At 36.9% G+C, this 20,916-nt stretch overlaps 2 protein-coding genes across 2 annotated transcripts in view; one reads left to right on the plus strand and one right to left on the minus strand.

The window, feature by feature from the left end:
- The window catches only part of GALNT13 (polypeptide N-acetylgalactosaminyltransferase 13), a 668,619-nt gene that overhangs the window by 606,831 nt on the left and 40,872 nt on the right, over positions 1 to 20,916 (plus strand). The window contains exon 11 of the mRNA XM_004375392.2: positions 7,938 to 8,036. Coding sequence (XP_004375449.1) covers positions 7,938 to 8,036 — 99 coding nt within the window. The remainder of the gene's footprint in view (positions 1 to 7,937; positions 8,037 to 20,916) is intronic.
- Positions 5,455 to 6,073, minus strand: LOC111820403 (putative uncharacterized protein C6orf52). The gene is made up of 2 exons (XM_023730407.1): positions 5,773 to 6,073; positions 5,455 to 5,525 (listed from the first exon to the last, which is right to left on the minus strand). Exons 1-2 carry the CDS (start codon positions 6,071 to 6,073, stop codon positions 5,455 to 5,457), a joined length of 372 nt encoding a protein of 123 aa, XP_023586175.1.

Here is a 20,916-nt window from a genome sequence, read left to right on the forward strand (position 1 = left end):
AGTGAATGCACCTCATATGCAGCCACCACTCATCTATCAGTGGAGGCTTGCATGTTGCTATGATGCCGAACAGGTTTCAGCAGAGCTTCCAGACTAAGAAAGACTATTAAGAAAGACCTGGCTATCTACTTTGAAAATCAGCCAATAAAGACCCTATGGATTACAATGATCCAATCCACAGCTGGTCACAGGGATGGCACAGGATATGGTGCAAGACTACACAGTGTTTCGTTTCATTGTGCAGACTCAATGGCAGCTAACAACAGCAAAAACAAATGTCCCAGCAAAACAGAAATAAGTAAGAGCTTGAGGTAAAGTATATGTGATCATTTTAAAACTTAGAATAAGATGAATAGCTTAATTTTTTCCCTAAGTAAAGAATCCTTCAAGAAAGAGAATGCTCAGTAATGAAGTCACTCCCCAGGTTCACCCTTCGGCCAAAGATTAGACAGCCCCATAAAACAAAATGAGACTAATGGGGCACAACAGGCCAGGGACAAGGACTAGAAGGCAGGAAGGGACAGGAAAGCTGGTAATAGGGAACTCAAGGTCGAGAAGACAGAGTGTTGACATGTTGTTGTGTTGTTAACCGATGTTATAAAACAATATGTGTACTAACTGTTTAATGAGAAACTGTTCTGTAAACCTTCTCTAAAGTACAGTAAAAAAAAAATTTAAAATACTGTATTTTTATGAAAAATAACTAAGTTTTCCAAATCAAAAAATAAATGGTAAGTTTGGCATTGTTTTAAAAAAAGAAAGAAAGAGAATCCTTGACAAAATAGCATTTAATTCTCCATACATGTAATAAGCTTGAGTTTTGTAATATTTTTTTCATGTTTCTAATGTTCACTCTTGTCTGTCAGTCCATCATACTGTGGTGGCTTGTGTGTTGCTGTGATGTTGGAAGCTATATATGCCAACAGTATTTCAAATACCAGCAGGGTCACCCATAATGGACCGGTTTTAGTGAAGCTTCCAGACTAAGACAGGCTAGGAAGAAGGACCTCTCAGTCTACTTCTGAAAAAATCGGCAAGTGAAAACCTTAAGAATAATAGTGGAACATTGCCAGAAAACAAGCCCCTCAAAATACAACTGGGAAAGAGCTGCCTCCTTAGAGTCAAACTTAATGATGTGGATGGAGTAAAGCTTTCAGGACCTTCATTTGTTGATGTGGAACAATTCAAAATGAGAAGAAATAGCTGCAAACATCCATTAATAATTAGAACATGGAATATACCAAGTATGAATCTAGGAAAATTGGAAGTAGTCTAAAATGAAAAGGAATGCGTAAAGATCGAGATCCTAGGCATTAGTGAGCTGAAATGGACTGGTATTGGCCATTTTCAGTTGGACAGTAATGCAGTCTACTATGCCAGGAATGACAAATTGAGAAGGAATGGCATCACATTCATCATCAAAAAGAACATTTCAATATCTATCCTGAAGTACAATGCTGTCAGTGATAGGATAGTATCCATACACCTACAAGAAAGACCAGTTTATACAACTATTATTCAAATTTATACATCAACCACTAAGGCCAAAGATGAGGAAATTAAAGATTTTTACCAACTAAATGACCAAGGTCCAGATGAGTTATGGGACAACATCAAGGACATCATACATGAATAAAGCAAAAGGTCATTAAAAAGACAGGAAAGAAAGAAAAATCCAAAATGGATGTCAAAAGAGGCTCTGAAACTTACTTCTCAATGTAAGTTATCTAAAGCAAAAGGAAGAAATGATGAAGTAGAAGAGCTGAACAGAAGATTTCAAAGGGTGGCTGGAGAAGACAAAGTGAAGTATTATAGTGAAATGTGCAAGACCTGGAGTTAAAAAACGGAAAGGGAAGAACATGCTCAGCATTTCTCAAGCAGAAAGGACTGAAGAAAAAATTCAAACTTGCAGTTGCAATATTGAAGGATTCTATAGGCAAAATATTGAAGGACCCAGAAAGCATCAAAAGAAGATGGAGAGAATACAGAGTCACTGTACCAAAAAGAATTGGTCAATGTTCAACCATTTCAAGAGGTAGCATTTAATCAAGAACTGATGGTACTGAAGGAAGAAGTCCAAGCTGCACTGAAGGCATTGGAGAAAAAACAAGACTCCAGAAATTGACCAAATACCAATTGAGTATTTCAACAAATGGATGCAGCACTGGAAGTGCTCACTAGTCTATGCCAAAAATTTTGGAAAACAGCTTTCTGGCCAACTGACTGGAAGAGATCCATATTTGTACCCATTGCGAAGAAAGGTGACCCAACAAAATGCAGGAATTATCAAATAATATCATTAATATCATATAAAGTAAAACTTTGCTGAAAATAATTCAAAAGTGGTTTCAGCAGTACATCAACAAGGAACTGCCAGAAATTCAAGCCAGATTCAGAAGAGGATATGGAATGAAGGATATCATTGCTGATGTCAGATGGATCTTGGCTGAAAGCAGAGAATACCAGAAAGATGTTTACCTGTGTTTTATTGACTGTGCAAAGACTTTCAATTCTGTGGATCATAACAAATTATGGATAACATTGAGAAGAATGGGAATTCCAGAACACTTAATTGTGCTCATGAGGAACGTATACATAGACCAAGAGGCAGTCGTTCAAACAGGACAAGGGGATACCATGTGGTTTAAAATCAGGAAAGGTGCACATCAGGATTGTATTCTTTCACCATACTTATTCAGTCTGTATACTGAGCAAATAATCCAAGAAGCTGGGCTATATGAAGAACATAGCATCAGGACTGGAGAAAAACTCATTAACAGCCTGTAATATGCAGATGATACAACCTTGCTTGTAGAAAGTGAAGAGGACTTGAAGCACTTACTGATGAAGATCAAAGACTGCAGCCTTCAGTATGGATTAAGCCTCAACATTAAAAAAAAATCCTCACAACTAGACCAATAAGCAACATCATGATAAACAGAGAAAAGATTGAAGTCAAGGATTTCATTTTACTTGGATGCATAATCAATGCCCATGGAAGCAGCAGTCAAGAAATCAAAAGATGCATTGCATTGCATAAATCTGCTGCAAGAGACCTCTTTAAAGTGTTGAAAAACAAAGACGTCACTTTGAAGACTAAGGTGCACCTAACCCAAGCCATGGTATTTTCAGTCACCTCATATGCATGTGAAAGCTGGACAATGAATAAGGAATAATGAAAAAAAAAATTGATGCCTTTGGATTATGGTGTTGGATAAGGATATTGAATATACCATGGACTTCCAGAAGAAGGAAGAAATGTGTCTTGGAAGAAATACAGCCAGAATGCTCCTTAGAAGTGAGGATGGCTAGACTTCATCTCACCTACTTTGGACATGTTATCAGGAGGGACCAGTTCCTGGAGAAGGATATCATGCTTGATAAAGTAGAGGGTCAGCAAAAAAGAGGAAGACCCTTAGTGAGATGGATTGGCACAGTGACTGCAACGATGGGCTCAAACATAGCAACGATTGTGAGGGTGACACAGGACTGGGCAGTGTCTCATTTTGTTGTACATAGATTCTCTATGAGTTGGAACCGACTCAATGGCACCTAACAACAGCAACAATGTTCACGGCTACACCAGTGAAGGCCATTGATTTCTTCACTGCAGGAAAGGTGCAAAAAACCTAAAGCTGGTCTCTTTTTTTAATTTTTTGTAGGGAAAAATAAAACATTAAGATAGTCTAGCCTAAAAATATATCTGCTGAGAAGTTTTTATGTGACTAGAGTAATGAGAGATTTAATAACCAATGTAGAAATACAGTGGAGGGGCATACATAGACATTTAAGCAATGGATATTTAGAAGTGGTAGAAGGAAATATAATTTCACAAAGCAAATTTTAAATTTTTGCCCTCCTCCTACTCCTCCAAAATGTATACAAACTATAAAAGGAGATGGAGGGGGAGCAGTGGGTGGAATTCACAGAACTCTACATGGTTCTGTGGCGATCACCTTCCACTGACAAGGCAATCACTCAAGAGGATTAATGGGCTGGGATTGAAGGTGGGAATAGGAGGGAAGTATATGTCTTCCCTTCTCCAGTTTCAATACAGCCCCTTGTTCTCCTGCATATTCTATACTATATTTGTCAGTATTTGAAGGCTCAGTCCCATCCAGATTCTGAAACAACCTAAATCAGATTGAGAGTACATTTTAGCCTTATCCCTACCAGTATGGGCCTTGATTTTGCTCTTTGGAGCCTGTATCCTTCTCCTCTGATATTCACTATGTGTTCTGCCCTTTCTTTCTTTTAATTTTATTTATTTTGTTGTTGTTGTTGAGAATATACACAGCAAAACATATACCAATTCAACAGTTTCTACATGTACAATTCAGTCACATTGATTACATTCTTCCTGTTGTGCAACCTTTCTCATCCTCCTTTTATTAGTTGGTCCTCCCCCAGTCACATAAACTCACTGCCCTTTAAGGTTCCTGTCTAATGTTTCAAGTTGCTGTTGTCAATTTGATTCCATATAGATAGTTCTTAAAACGGCATAATGCTCAAGGCAGACGTTTTTTACTAGTTAAGCTAAACTGTTATTTGGATTTAAGAAGACTTCAGAGGATATTTTTGGTTTAAGGTTTAAAGATTATCTCTGGGCAATAGTTACAGGGCTTCATTCACCCAGCTTTCGTTGCTCTAGAAAGTCTGGAGTCCATGAGAATTTGAAATTCTCTTCTGTATTTTCCTCCTTTTGATCAGGATTCCTCGATAGAATCCCTGATCAAAATGTTCAGTAACGATAGCCAGACACCATCCAGTTCTTCTGATCTCATGGCATAGGTGGCAGTTGTTCAGGGAGGTGATTAGCCACCCATTCCATATCCTCTTCCTATCCTTGACTCTCCTTCCTCTGTTGCTCCAGACAAATAGAGACCAATTGTACCGCAGATGGCCGCTTGCGGGCTGTTAAGACCCCAGGTACTATGCAAGGAACTAGGGGGTACAACAGAAGCACTAAACACATTGTTAGGCCAATTAACTGGGTTGTTCCATGAAACCATGACCCTAAACCTCCAAACTAACGAACCAAATCCCTAGGTGTTTAGCTGTACATAAGCAGCCTCAACAGCTACTCTTTATTTTTCTTCTTGTCATTTTGTAAATATATCTATCACACAACTTTTGCCAATCCAACTTTTTACAGGCGTAGAACTTTTTTTTTTTTTTGGATGTGCTGGTCAAGTTTATTTATATTACATTTGATCATGTCAATAACATTTAAGTCCCTGGAAGTTTGTATTTACAAACAGAATCCAGTACATTTCTAGGAGAATACGTTCTTGGGAGAATACTTTTTTTCTCTGCAAAACCAAAAATAGAACAGGATAGAATTAATAGGATATTGAGTAATTGCATGAACACCTTGCTTCACTTTGGGGTCTTCTCTGGGATTTCAGAGTAAACTGTATCTAGAAGTTGCCAGTGACAATTCATGAGGGAATCCTAGAGTTCCTCACTTCTCACGATAAACTCTGTGTTTAATGTCTCAATATTGAAGTGAAGGTTTGGATTGTCTTTCTATTGTTAGGGAATATCCCCATTTCTCAGTCCTCCAGAAAGACCCAGAGAGGCAGTTTAGCTGAAGCTATTACCATAGAAGCTGTTTCCAAAAATAGGACAAATCGCTGAAGAGACTGGCTTAGGCAATCTACATTGGAATTTTCCAGTTGAATCTCTGTTTCTAGCAAGCTAAGTGAATAAGCAGCCTGGAAATGGGGTTATGTTCTGTTTTCAACCACTGTAGCACAAAGTTTACGTTACCTTCTAGTGGATCTTCATCTTGGTTTTCAGCCAGAGCTGTGGTTCCCTCACAGATAATAACTGAAGTCCCAGCTAGGTGTTCTGGGGTCTCAAGCGTGGAATGAAGACTGTCTCCATTTCCACCCAATTCACAGCCGTTACTGTAGCCAGAAAGAGGGTGACTGCCCTGTTGTCGCTCATACCAGTGGCCACAGTGATAACTCTGGTGTGGCTGGAATTCTCGCTTCACCTTTTGCCAGTACCAGTAATAATGATTTTGTTGAGCTATGTCAAAACCTGCAAAACTCTTTTGTTCAGCCATTTATCCAGAAACTTTACAAAATGAGACCAGGAATCCACAATTTTTTCTCCTCCAAGAAAAATTCCAGCTGCTCTGCTAAGAACTCGCAACCCTGACAAATACCTAAGAACTCTCAACCCTAATAAATTTCTCCCACAACTCAGGTGAACAACTTCTTGACAGCAATTACATGTTCTGTCCCTTCTAATAAGGAGCTATGGTAGTGCAGTGGTTAAGCCCTCGGCTGCTAACCAAAAGGTCAGCAGTTCAAACCCACTAGCCACTCTTCCGGAAAAAGATGTGGCAGTCTGCTCTCATAAACATTACAAACCTATAGGGCAATTCTATTCTTTCCTGTAGGGTCACTGTGAATCTAAATTGACTTAACTGCAATGGGTTTGGGATTTTTTTTGGTCCTTTCTAATGGTTTGCTGCTCAGATTTTTAATGATAGCTTCTATAATCCTGCTGTACATCTCAGCTCATTGGAACAGGGTTTGACCACCCTGCCCAGTTCTTTTTAACTCTTTCTAAGAGCAAATTTTGATCCCCAGTTTTCTCAGTTGCTGATTGTTGCCTTGCTGCAAATCATACTACTTTTCCCAACTTCTGGAGTCATTACTTGACTGTGGGATTCTGCATCACACAAAAAAGTGAACTGTACAAACCTAGCTGCTAACCAAAAGGTCAGCAGATCGAATTCACCCGTCTCTCCTTGGAAATCCTACGAGGCAGCTCTACTCTGTCCTATAGGGTTCCTATGATTTGGAATCAACGCGATAGCAATGGGTTTGGTTTTTGGTTTTGGTTAATTCATTCTATAGGGAAGTTTCTAATGTTAATCATTTTTCAGCGTAAAGAAATATGTTCCCAAAGCATAAATAACTAAATAGATATATCCAAAGCAATCCATGAATGAATAGTAATATATGCATGTCTTAATATAGGTCAGAGGTAAAGATTTCTCAGAAGCACAGTAGAAAAGTAAAAATATATATTTGAGTTGAGACCAAGGAAAAAATCTGAAACATTTCATTTAATTAGAAGGGTTTTTCTTCTTTTTTTTTTTTTTTTTTTGCATAATTTTGTGCTTGTTTAGTCATTTTAGCATCTTTAAACTCAATGAATGGCCTTTGTAATTACATTTGGCTCAGATATGCATTAACTTTATGTTAATTGTGGGGCTAATGCAGTGTTTGAGCATAAACCAAGAACCTTATGTTTGCAGTTAGCAATTTAATCTTGCTTTTGAGGAAGTTGTAACATGAAATCACCATTTAGCCTTGTAATAACTTTTCTTAGGGTCAAGCACATTCCATTAAGTTTGGCATTGGGAATGGAAGAAGATGCATGGAATATGTTTTAGTTACAGAAATCATCAGTATAATTAATCTTTATTAATGCAGAGAATGCAACATCTAGTAATGAAGCAATTAAAAAAAACAAATTTGAACATTTAATCAATTTATTTCTATTTCCTTGCATATGGTACTATAGGGGTTCAAGAATAGACTATGGTTATTTGAGTAGAATTTGAACATTGTCCTAATTTTAAAAGGATTTTAAGAATAATTCCTAATTCATAATATGCACATATTTTCTTTTCTGATACTATACCATGAGCAACATCTTGATTAGATGCTAATGACAATGCTAGTGCGGTTCACATGTACTTCAGTAGGAGTTTAGTAACTTACACTGATCTGAGAGTGGAAGCACAAAAAGAAAAATACTTAAATCAAGATGTTCTTGGAGAAATTTCCTTACAAACTTCTATCATTTACTGAGCAATCTATGCAATTTGATATTATCAAAAAGATTTTCTGACTTAAATCACTATCTGACTTATGTTTCACTTGCCTTTGTTGTGTGTTTGTTTTCCTTAGATAAGAAATGTTGAAACCAATCAATGTTTAGACAACATGGGCCGCAAGGAAAATGAAAAAGTGGGTATATTCAACTGTCATGGTATGGGAGGAAATCAGGTAAACCCTCTTTTTTATTAACTTCATATTTTTCTGGAAAAATATTGCTGAAACAATAATTGTAGACCATGGCCCACATTCCAATAACAATATAGTCTTAGTTTAGTAAGTTAATGATCATTCAATAAAATTTAGCTATTTTACTTTCCCAAGTATCTTAAGAGAGCACTACAAAATTTAATAAAAATGGCAGCACTTTCAGTGATCCTACAGTTATTGAATGAGGCTATCCAAATATTCTAGACCCATCTCACTATACCATGGATGAACAAAGGACAGTATTTTTTTGTATAAAAGTTGTATTAATTATTGAAGATTTACCAGGTATAAGAAGGATGTTTGTGCTCTCTAAGTGTTGGAAAATGGTTCTGCAATGTGGGCTGCATCGAGGCAGCCTGGCTGCGCATCTTCTGGCTGGAGCAGCCCTGCTGCTGTGGCCACTTTAAGAGGTAGAGATTGCACCCCCAGGGGGCTGTTAAAGGAGCCCTGGTGGCTCAGTGGATAAGTGCTTGGCTGCTAACCGAAAGGTCAGCGGTTTGAACCCACCAGCCTGTCCACAAAAGAAAGATATGACAGTCTGCTTCCATAAAGATTCAGCCTTGGAACCCTGTAGGGCAGTTCTACTCTGTCTTACAGGGTCACTATGCATCAGGATGGACTTGACAGGTATGGGTTTTGGGGACTGTATAAACAAAACAGAGTTTGAGAGTGATTATCTCCATAAGTTGTCTGTATAAGTGGATAAAAACCACACCAGTGAGTTTTTAATCTAGTGATAGAACTTCTGGGTTAGAGTGAACAGAGTTAGCAAAAGATACTCTACCCGGCACGATATTATGGTTACATTTGTGATGCAGCTGAATGTGCCAAGGTTCCACAGATAAATGCATGTTACTTGTAAAGCGAGAGAAAATTGCCCTGTTGAGTTGTGGAACCATACTTCAGACCAAGCCTGTGTGATTCAATGAAGAAAATCAACAGGAAGTTTCTCTCTTTAAAAAAAAAAAAAAAAACTGTTTGTTAAAAGATTTTAAGTTAAGAAGGAAAATATTTAAACTTTTAAAATCACAACATGGAAAAATAACCATTGGAAGAAGATGACAAAAACAACATAGGCAGAGCCATGACGGAGCATTTTAAAACTGTCGAGCTTATGATTGTATTGATTCACAAAGAATGGGAGAAGCCTCTACTACAAAACACCAAAGGAGTGCCAATGAATTTAGCTGGAAACACCAAAAGTCTAATGATCAGAGGATTAAATGTCTAGGGCTTTAATTTTCTCACATAATAAGTCTGAAACAATTGCTGACATTTGTTCAGGTCCTCAGTGATTCCCTCAGGAAACCAGACACTTTCTATGTTTCCATTCTTCAACCCTTAGAACTGTCTTTTATCAGCAGTTGCTTACAAGAGGGCTGCTGAAACTGCAGACATCATGCCCATATTCAAGGCAGGAAAAAGCGGGGTAGAGAAAAGCTACAATAGCCATGTCTCTCCTTTTACTCGGAAAAGGAAAAAAACCTTCCTAGAGGCTCAACACATGTCCACATATGTCTCTTTGGCCATAAATGTTACTTGGGCATTCCTAATGCAAGGACTGGCAAGTGAATATTTCACCGCACACTCACAAATGGCACTCCTCATAATTTATTTAGCATGAATATTGTGTGGGCATTTAGAAATGTCTATCATAATCTGTTTCAAAAGCTTGTGAGGAAATCAACTAATCATCTGCACCATGATGATCTATGGAATTAAAAAGCAAACAAAACGTTAGTTATGAAATCGTTCTTCTTCTAATGCAGATGAAAATGAGGAAGGAAGATGCCCCGTATGAATTATCCACGTAGATTCGTTAAAGTGCCACAGTTTAAAAGGATAACCAGTCATACATGCATATTTTTAATTACATGCATATTCATGACAACTGTGTCTAAGTGACTTCAAACATCTGGAACATAAGGGTTAAAAAATTTATCATTCATCTATCCAGAAACAAGCTATCCTACTCTACTGTAAGCTTCTTGTTTGCAGAAACTATTTCTTATTCCTCTTTTCATCCCCAGAACTTGACATGGTGCTTGGGATATGTTAGGCACTTAATAAATACCAGTTTGAGTAAATGGATAGAAGAACGCATGGTCTGAACAATGGATTTGTACCTTACTGCCATGTAGACATTGCTAAGGAAAAATTAGCTATTCTTGTCATAGTAACTGAAAGACACCAATTTTAGGAATTTATAAAGAAAATGAACAAATAAACAGTAAGCAAAAAAACTCATTCCAACATATGTTCAAATTTCTATAGATTATCAATTTAATGGCAAGATAGAAACCAAGACAAATATTTTTCTATCTGCATGAATATTTGCTCATGTGCACAAATATTTATGTACGTGAATATTTATTGGAGACTTTTTTGTTATAAAACAAACAATGGGACCAACTAAATATTTACTAAGAAACTAATGGTTAAATAAATCACTACAGAGAATATTATATAGCCACCAAAAATGACTGGGAGACGACTGTATGTACTGTCATCAAGAATTGAAAAAGCAAAATCCACAGTGCAAGTTACTTTGAATGATCTCATTTATGAAAAAATGTGAGTATGTATGCTAATGGAAATATAGACAAATCTATATAGCAATACCTCTGGAGACAAGGTAATCTGGAGAGACAATTGAGTTGGAATAGAAATTTTCACTTTTTACCCTGTAATTTTTGTGTATATGTATTACCTTCATAATTAATCAAATAAAAATGGAGAAAATTGAACTGTTGAGAATAAAAGAATATGATTTTATAGCATCACACTAACCTGATTAATTGAGTAACCTATGATAAGATGCAACCACTTTTCAATTATCTTCAGCAAAAGAGGTTGCAGCAGTATTTCGACAGGAACTTCCAGAAATTCAAGCAGGATTTAGAAGAGGACATGGAAGGAGGGATATCATTGCTGATGTCAGATCGATCTTGGCTGAAAGCAGATATTTACCTGTGTTTTATTGACTACGTAAAGGCATTCAACTGTGTGGATCATAACAAATTATAGATAACATTGCAAAGAATGGGAATTCCGGAACACTTCATTGTGCTCATGAGGAACCTGTACGTAGACCAAAAGGCAGTCATTCGAACAGAACCAGGGAGTACTGGATGGTTTAAAATCAGAAAAGGTGTATGTCAGGGTTATATTCTTTTACCATACTTATTCAGTCTATCTGCTGAGCAAATAATCCAAGAAGTCAGACTACATGGAAGAGAACGTGGCATCAGGATTGGAGGAAGACTCATTAACAACCTGCATTATGAAGATGACACAACCATGCTTGCTGAAAGTGAAGAGGACTTGAAGCACTTACTGATGAAGATCAAAAACTACAGTCTTCAGTATGGATTACCCCTCAACATAAAAAAAAGCAAAAATCCTCACAACAGGACCAATAAGCAACATCATGATAAACTGAGGAAAGATTGATGTTATCAAGGATTTCATTTTACTTCATTCCACAATCAACACCCATGGAAGAAGCAGTCAAGAAATCAAACATGTTCCATTAGGCAAATCTGCTGCAAAAGACCTCTTTAAAGTGTTAAAAGCAAAGATGTCACTTTGAGGACTAAGATGCGCCTGACCCAAGCCGTGTGTTTTCAATTGCCTCATAAGCATGGGAATGCTGAACAATGTATAATGAAGACCAAAGAAGAATTAATCCCTTTGAATTATGATGTTGGCGAAGAATATTGAATCTACAGTGGACTGCCAGAAGAGTGAACAAATCTGTCTTTGAAGAAGTACAGCCAGAATGCTCCTTAGAAGTGAGGATGGTGAGACTTTTTCTCACATAATTTGGACATGTTGTCAGGAGGGACCAGTCGCTGGAGAAGGACATCATGCTTTGTAAGGAGAGGAAGACTCTCAACGAGACGGATTGGCACAGTGGCTGCAGTGATGGCTCAAGCATGGCAACGATTGTGAGGATGTCACAGGACTGGGCAGTGTGTCCTTCTGTTGTACATAGGGTCGCTATGAGTCAGAACTGACTCGACGGCACTTAACAACAACAGGATAAGTTACTTAATATTTTAAAGCTTTAATATTTAATTATTCAAATGATACAAGATTTCCCTCAATTTTTTTTTCTCTAAAGATAAATAAAATTTGTAGAACAACTAACACCAAGCACAGCACATACTAGGCACTTTGTACATATTGGTCTATTGCCATTAATTATTCTCTTTAATTACTATTTCCATTTATGTTCTCAGATACTTCCCTTTTTACTTCTAAAAGTAAACAAATAAAATGTTCATTCAATGGTTAATGCCAGAAACAAAATAAAAAGCAACACTTCCTGTGGTATTGTTCAGTTCAACAAAATGAAAGCCTCTCCTGCTATTCTAATAAATATATATTATGAAAAAATTAAATGATCACCTAAAGCTATTGTTATGATTGTGTTTTGATGAGACTCAGTATTCTGAGGATGTTTATTACTAGGGACACGCTTAAATGTTCGTCTTGCTCAATTTGAAAAACAACAGAGTTTAGCATTTTATTCTCAGAGCTACTCTGCTTTTTATTGCCATTCTTTTATGTTATCATGGTTATTTAGCTTGAATTTTTTGAAGTACCCCCTAACCCATAAAGATATTCAAATCTCTGTCCCATTTTTACACAAAAGTCTTAACAAATGTTAGCATAGGTGTTTTGTTTGTTTAGCATTTCATTTCAGTTACATGTCTAAAAGAAGGTACTTTATGTTTTGTTGGCAATTATACTTTAATCATTTCTCCATGCATTACTATTATTAAGTTTTTGGAGATATCAGGAAGAAACTTAACATTTTTTGTAGTTGTAAGAAATGTTTTTCTTAAATATTGAAATATTCAGAAAAATGCAAGCTTGAATCAATGGATTTAGTAATACTGATGCAAATCCATTCACCTACACTCTATCTTTTGATCTTCGACAAAGGCCCAAAGTCCATTAAATGGGGAAAAGATAGTCTTTTTAACAAATGGTGCTGGCAAAACTGGATATATCCATCTGTAAACAAAAAAAAAGGAATACTGTAAAAATAAACCAAAAAATGAAGAACTATTAGATTAAACATGATGATTTTGAAGTGCTCTTTTTAAAACTGTATAAATAATGACAAAATTAGATAGTCCATTCCTATCTATTCTTGAAATGCTTTCTTTTCATCAGCAAGTACCATCATGATAACCATTAAACATTTTCAAAAGAATGAAAATAAAGAGGATTTTGATTAAAACTTGAATATAAATTTTTACAAGTGAAAGAACTTACAGTTTACTGATGTGAAGTATGTTACTAGAAGTTATGGGATTTCTTTTCCTGTACTTCTGAAAAAACTGACATAGATTTCTGGTAGCAGCTTCATGTCTCCTACAATGCTAATGATTCAGATCTATGTCTTCATAGCCAACGTCTGTCCTGAGCTCTGGGATCTATTTCCGATTAATTATCGTAAATTTCTACAGGCATCCAAAATGCAATAATTTCCAAACTGTACTCACTTTCTTCCTTTTCAAAAATCATCCAAAATAGAAACTTAAAATAGAATCCTCATTTCATAAGTCTGATTGGTCTCCAAAATCTTGGCATTTCTATGCAAAAATATTCCTTGATTCTTACCCTTTATCCCCTTTACAACCAGGACATCTTCCTTTATCCCAGCCTAAATCTTCTTTCACCTAGATAGTTGAAAAATCCTCATTATTTCTTTGACTATATCACACATGATACATTAGAAATATAATCTGACTAAAATATTAAGCAGTTAGTCCAAATTCCTTAGTATGATAGACAAAGCCCCTCATAATGTCGTCCTCAGCTGACTTTCCAGCCACGTCTCTGTATGTTTCAATAGTCCCTTATGCTCTAGTCATATGCCTGATAATTTTTCATTCTCGGCATGTTTCATGCATTTTTCCATATCTGCAGTTCACTTATATTCTAATTGCACCGTTGACCACATACTGCTTCACTGGCGAACTTAAGACATACTTACATTTCAAAACTCAAATGATTCAGATTCTCTTCTGCTAGATATGGGTTAATATCTTAGTTATCTAGTGCTGCTATAAAAGAAATACCACAAATGGGTGGCTTTAATAAATAGAAATGTACTTTCTCACAGTATAGGAAGCTAGAAGTCTGGAGGCTCTAGCGGAAGGCTATCTCTCTGTGGACTCTGGAGGAAGGTCTTTGTCTCTTTTAGCTTCTGTTCCTCGGTGATCTTCATGTGGTTTGGCATCTCTCTTTCCCCATCTCTACTTGCCCACTTGGTTGTTTTAATCTTTTTTTGTGTCTCAAAAAAGATCAACTGAGGCACACCCTACACTAATCCTGCCTCGTTAACACAACAAAGACAATCCATTCCTAAATGGGATTATAACCACAGGTATAGAGATAAGGATTTTCTACACATTTTTTTGGGAGGACACAATTCAATCCATAACATTCCACCCTTTAATGCTCAAAAATTCATGTCCTTGACACATGCAAAACACATTCACCCCATCACATCATCCCAAAAATCTTAAATCAACTCCAAGTCCCAAATCTCATCTTCTGAGTCATCCAAATCAAATACGAGTGAGAAGTTAGGTGTATTCCATCCTGGGGAAAAATTCCTCTTCATCTCTGAACCTGTGAAACCTAGAATACAAGTTATCTGTTTCCAAAGTATAATGGTGGAGCAGGTACAGGGTAGACATTTCCATTACAAATGGGAGAAATTGGAGGGAAAGAAGGGATAATGGGCACCAAGCAAGTTCAAAACCCAGCAGAACAATTTACATTAGCTCTCAAAGCTTGAAAATAATCCTCTGTTCTTTGGGACCATCTAGGCAATGGCCCTGCCCTCCAGACTCTGGGTGTTGGCCATGTCCTCTGCATTCTGGGTGAAGGCCACTCTACCCTAGGCTTCAGCTCTGCCTTCCAGGCCCACTGAGATGGCAACTCTGCAACCTCAGCTCTAGTCGGCCCAATTCTGCTAGTCCATCTGAGTGGCAACTCCATCCCTTGGCTCCAGCATGCCCCATTTTTCTGCCCCTTGAGCAGGGCAGCTCTACCTCCTCAACTTTGGTTGGCAGCCTGATCCTCCTGGCACACTTTAACAGCAACCCCACACTCCAGAACCAAGTTGGCAAAGACCCAACTCTTTGAAACCTAGGAGGCTGTGGCCCCACCCTTTGAAACCGAGAAGACCCTGCTTCCTGTGCTCCTTCCAACAGATCTGCTGATCTCTGAGCTGCTCTAGGAATGGTCCTTGTTATGGATTAAATTGTGTCCCCCCAAAATGTGTATCAACTTGGCTAGGCCATGATTCCCAGTATTATGTGTTTGTCCACCATTTTGTGATCTAATGTGATTACCCTGTGTGTTGTAAATCCTAACCCCTATGATGTTAATGAGGCAAGATTAGAGGCAGTTATGTTAATGAGGCAGGATTCAATCTACAGGATTAGATTGTATCTTAAGTCAGTCTTTTTTGAGATATAAAAGAGAGAAGCAAGCAAAGACGAGTGGGACCTCATACCACCAAAAAATAAGCACCGGGAGTGGAGCATGTCCTTTGGACCTGGGGTCCCTGCACTGAGAAGCTCCTATACAAAGGGACGGCTGATGACAAGGAACTTCCACCAGAACTGACACAGAAAAAATGCATTCTCCAGGAGCTGGTGCCCTGAATTCAAACTTCTAGCCTCCGAGACTGTGAGAGAATAGCTTTCTGTTTGTTAAAGTCATCCACTTCTGATGTTTCTGGTATAGCAGCACTAGATGACTAAGATAGTCCTTTTCTTTTCTTGGAGGACAACAGATGTAGCTCCTTTGGCTTGTTTCTTGCCTGTAGAATTCTAAGAGGCAGACAGCATTCTCTTCTATCATTCCTTCTCTGTCCCCTTCAGTCTAAGCTGATGGGTTTTCTGCTGTGGTAATTGATTAGATCCATCAGTCACAGGCTTAATTTCTTTAACAAAAGTTTGGTGAAGGGAAACACAACGTACAATATAGAGAAGGCAGTACAACCTGACCAAGGAAAAGCCACAGAAGCTTCCTAGTCACATCTAAACACCTTGAGGGAGTGAGTTACTAGGGCTGAGGGCTGGGGACCATGGTCTTGGAGACATCTAGATCAATTGGCATATCATAGTTCATAAAGATAATATTCTACATCCTACTTTGATGAGTCACATCTGGAATCTTAAAAGCTTGAGAGTGGCCATCTAAGATACATGTATTGGTACCATCTCATGTGGAGCAAAGGAGAATGAAGAAAATCAAAGATACAAGGAAAATATTACTCCAAAGGACTAATGGACCACATGAACCACAGCCTCCACCAGCCTGAACCCAGAAGAACTAGATGGTGCCCAGTCACCACCACTGACTGCTCTGACAGTGATCACAACAGAGGGTCCCCAACAGAGCAGAAAAAGGTAGAACAAAATTAAAATTTACAACAAAAGACCAGACTTGCTGGTCTGACAGAGATGGGAGGAACCCCTGAAAATATGGCTCCTGGACAACCTGCTAACTCAAAACTGAACCCACTCCTGAAGTCCACCAAAAAAAAAAAAAAAAAAAATTGTGTAGCCACATCCTTGGTGACCATTCTAGGACATGTGTCCTTAGTTTGTACAACAGAATTTTCTGTTTCATTTTGCACAGTTCACCTTTAAGTCTATCTCTTTCCTCTTGCATTTTACTATAAGTGGCAAGAGAAACCACATGGCCCCTTTAAGATCTTGCTTAGAAATCTCATCATCCAGATATCCAAGTCCATCACTTATAAGTCTACCTTCCACCAGACATTTAAACATAATTCAGAGAAGTTCTTTGCCACTGTCTAAAAAGCATTGTCCTTCCTCCATTGTCCAGTTACGTGTTCATCATTTTCTTTTAAAGCCTCACCAGAGCATGTTTAATATCCACGTTTCTAGCAACATTCTTTTGCTAGTGCCATATGTATTCTCTAAGATGATAGACACTTTCTCTATAGCTCTCCTCACTTCCTTGTGAGCCCTCACCAGAATTGCTTTTGATGTCCATAATTCTACCAGCAGTCTCTTCAAGGCAATCTAGGCTTTTACTCTTAGGCCCCTTAAAACTCTTCCAGCCTCTACCCATTACGCAATTCCAAAACTGCTTCTATATTTTAGGTATCTGTTAGAGCATCACCCTACTCCCTACTCTGTCTTCATTATCTAGTGTTGCTGTAACAGAAATACCACAAGTGGGTGGCTTTAACAAACAGAAGTTTGTTTTCTCATAGTTTAAGATGCTAGAAGTCTGAATTCATGGTGCCGGCTCTAGGGTAAGGCTTTCTCTCTCTGTTGGCTCTGGAGGAATGTCTTTTGTCTCTTTTAGCTTCTGCTCCTGCGCGATCTTCACACGAATTGGATCTCTCTTCCCCCATCTCTGCTTGTCCAGTTGCTTGTTTTAATCTCTTTTATATCTCAAAAGAGACTGACTCAAGATACACCCTACACTAATCCTGCCTCGTTAACATAGCAAAGACAATCCATTCCCAAATGAGATTATAAACACAGACATAAAGGTTAGAATTTATAACATATTTTGGGGGGACACAATTCAATCCTTAACAGCTAACAACTTCTTAACCTAAATAGGATCTTTTTTAAATCAGTAAACTATAATTTATTTCATCAATCCCCCATTCTTTAACACTTAAGATTATTTCTTAATTTTCATCAGTATAAACCAGACTCAATATCTTTGTAGCTAAAATATGCATCCATATTTACTTTTATAGAAATAATATCTAGAAGTAAATTTGTTAAAGGCTATGCAATGCAAGTCTTTTTATATGTAGTGACAAATTATCCTCTTTCAGGTTACACTAATTTAATATGACTAATAACGAATACAGAAAGAGGCACTATGATAAATACATATGTTCATCCCCGTATGTTAATCTGCAAAGCATTATCCCCTTTAACTCTCACAACAATCTATTAAGTACGTAGTGTCATTATCCTGATTTTACAAATGAGTTTAATGGAAACTCTGAGAGATAGTAATGTGATTGTGGTGATAATGCCAGTTTGAACCTAAGTCTATCTGGCTCAAGACCAAATTTATATCCACTGTGTTTGCATTGATTCCCAGACTCCCCCAGGTTTACAATAATATTGGCCAACCCTAAGTGTGTAGTATTTATATCTTTTCATCTTGACTAATTTAGTATGGGGGAAACTTTTTATCTTGTTTTAAATTATATTTCCAGCATTATCAGTGCATTTAAGTATTTAAAAAAACTTAGCATCAATACTTCGTGAATTTCCTAGTTGCATTTTTGCTCATTTTTCTCTTGGAAACTGCAGGGATTCTTTCTCTTGACCATTTATTAGAACACTTTATTAAATAAGATTATTGTCTGTGTCATATATGTTGCAAGTATTTTTTCTGACTTTGAAATTTTGTTGAGTGTATTTTCATATACAGACTTTTTAAGCAGTTCGTGTACTCCAATCTATCTTTACCTTTATGCTTTCTCTTGTTGGTGTAGAAATATCATTCTTTTTTAAAGAGGCCCTTGTAAATAACAGATAATCTTAAAGGATTCGATACCAAAATTAGTAACTGGATCTCAGTCTAATTGGATATATATTATATTGACTCAAATATTGAAACTAACATTTTATTTACTATTTATGTACATGCATTTATAAGTGGGTACAAATTATATTAATATATAATATTTATAAAATAACTGTTTTACTTTGGTATCAAGTATCATTATAAAGATTTTTAAAAATTCAGTAATGAGTGTTTCCCTTTGAACTCCAACATATCTGTAATCAAAAATGGAAAGAAGCAGCCCCCATACACATTGTACTCATCCCTTGTAAAGACAAAATATGTAAAGTGATGGAAAAATGCTCACATTTTAGCAAATGCATTTATAATGTTTCTCTTTCTCCCTGGCGCCACTCATTTGGAGAGAGCTAGAAAGCACATGGGAATATTTCATATAATTTATTGCAGTAAATGATTCAGAGCAGTTCTTCAAGGTAGCAAGCCTTTAGGGAAGCTTATGCTAGCCATTTACTAAAATCTTGTTTCCTGCCAAGATAAAGAAGAGATCATTAGACATTATCTAGACTTTTAAACAAATATCTCTTTCTTCTCTAAAATGTGATTATTTATACTTAAGAAGCACCTAACTTTATGATAGCTATATTAATAATTTTGAGAATAAACTAATACTTTTCTCTCCTCATCTACAGACCCCTCTCCTAGAGAACCCTTGATTAATTTAGTAATGCATTCTAATGTACTCACAGATTGTAATGAATGCATTCATTCAACAGATATGTACTCATTTTTAAGTTTGCATTCTTATAAGTATTATAATTACTTAGAAGCTTTTTCTACACTGATTTGGTCCTCTTTTAATAGCTGGCATTGTGGAATTAAAAATCAGGGCTTTCACAAAGTGAATTTGCAAGTGAAATGGAATAGCCTATGAGGAAAAAAGGAACAGTTACCATTAATTAAATGTTTAAATGAGTTAGATACATACAGTCGAGAAGACTGCAGAGTTGTCACAACTATAGAAATAGGAAGTATTCCAAGAGTCTTTCAATCTTACTAACACTTGACTTGGAGAACTTTTCTGTTTTCTGCTGGGCTTATGCTCCTACCAGGAAACTAAAATATTCTGGGGATTGAATGTTAACTTGGCTCAATCAATCCCTCATCCAGCAAAACTTGGTTATCCTAACTTGCAATATGCCCTCTAGATAGCCTATGACATTTTAGTGGAAAATATTCAAAGAGGACAAACGTTTCACCCTAGCCAGTTATTCTGAGGCCCTGAGACATTTGTTCATCCTCAGTACATTCAAATCAAGAGTTAGTTTCCTCCCAAGAAAATCCCAGGAGAGCCTGATATCATAGGGTAAATCCAGTTTAAGCAAAGCCTTTGGGATACATGTACAGGTCAGTGAGTCTATTATTGCCACACATGCTCTGTTTATACTTCATTTTTCACATTTTATTTCCCATGGAAATTAATCCCCTCAAGTTTCTCTATCAGAAAGATCCAAAGTATTACCAGTTCTTTTGCTTCCACCCATTGTTTCAAGCAGAATAATGAACATTTTTACTGAATGAACAAGTGTTGCCTTGAACTCAGTGTGTATATAATTACCTCATCTTTCATCCAAAGTCTATTCCCCCTCTAATCTCTGTATTCATCTATCGTTTATATTTTCCTCTCTTCTCTTTCATAAACTCTCTCCTTCCAAACTAAATATCAAGCCCTGGGGATTTGTTCTACTTATATTTTTTACCTGTTTCTTATTTTCTACCATTAATATTTCTACCTTCCAAATCTGGGCCTTGATCACCTCACATTTGAATTACTACACCAGTTCCCAGTATAGTTTCCCTGTATCTTCACCCTGTCTCCATTTTCACTCTCCCCACATTCAGTAATGAAGAGATGACTTCTTTTAAAATATTATTCCCAATTGGAAAAACAAACAACAGTAGAAGCAACAACAAAAAATAATTTAAAGAGTTCCTTGTTATTACAAGATAAAATTAACATTCTTTACAAGTCAAAGCTCTACACCATCTAACCCTTTCCTACTTTTGAAACGTTATCTCCCATTGCTCACCTAGTCAAACTGTCCACTTCTTCAAACTCTAATGAGGGTACTCCGAGCCAATTTAAAAAAAAAATTGTTGTTGTTTGTTTGCTTTTTTTATAAATCATAGCCTTGCCTTTTCTTATACCCATTTTCCATGACCTTTCCTTCCTTTTTGAATATGTAAATTCTATTCATCTAGTCCCATTTCA

This window comes from Trichechus manatus, unplaced genomic scaffold, assembly GCF_000243295.1.
Source record: "Trichechus manatus latirostris isolate Lorelei unplaced genomic scaffold, TriManLat1.0 scaffold00036, whole genome shotgun sequence".
NCBI classification, from domain to species: domain Eukaryota; kingdom Metazoa; phylum Chordata; class Mammalia; order Sirenia; family Trichechidae; genus Trichechus; species Trichechus manatus.

What these genes read in the sequence shown, in the direction of transcription:
- LOC111820403 (XM_023730407.1), bottom strand. Translation starts at nt 6,073, where the DNA reads ATGGCTGAACAAAAGAGTTTTGCAGGTTTTGACATAGCTCAACAAAAT. An exon ending in AGATGAAGATCCACTAGAAG is followed by an intron (nt 5,526 to 5,772) that starts GTAACGTAAACT and finishes AACAATAGAAAG; the next exon opens with ACAATCCAAACCTTCACTTC.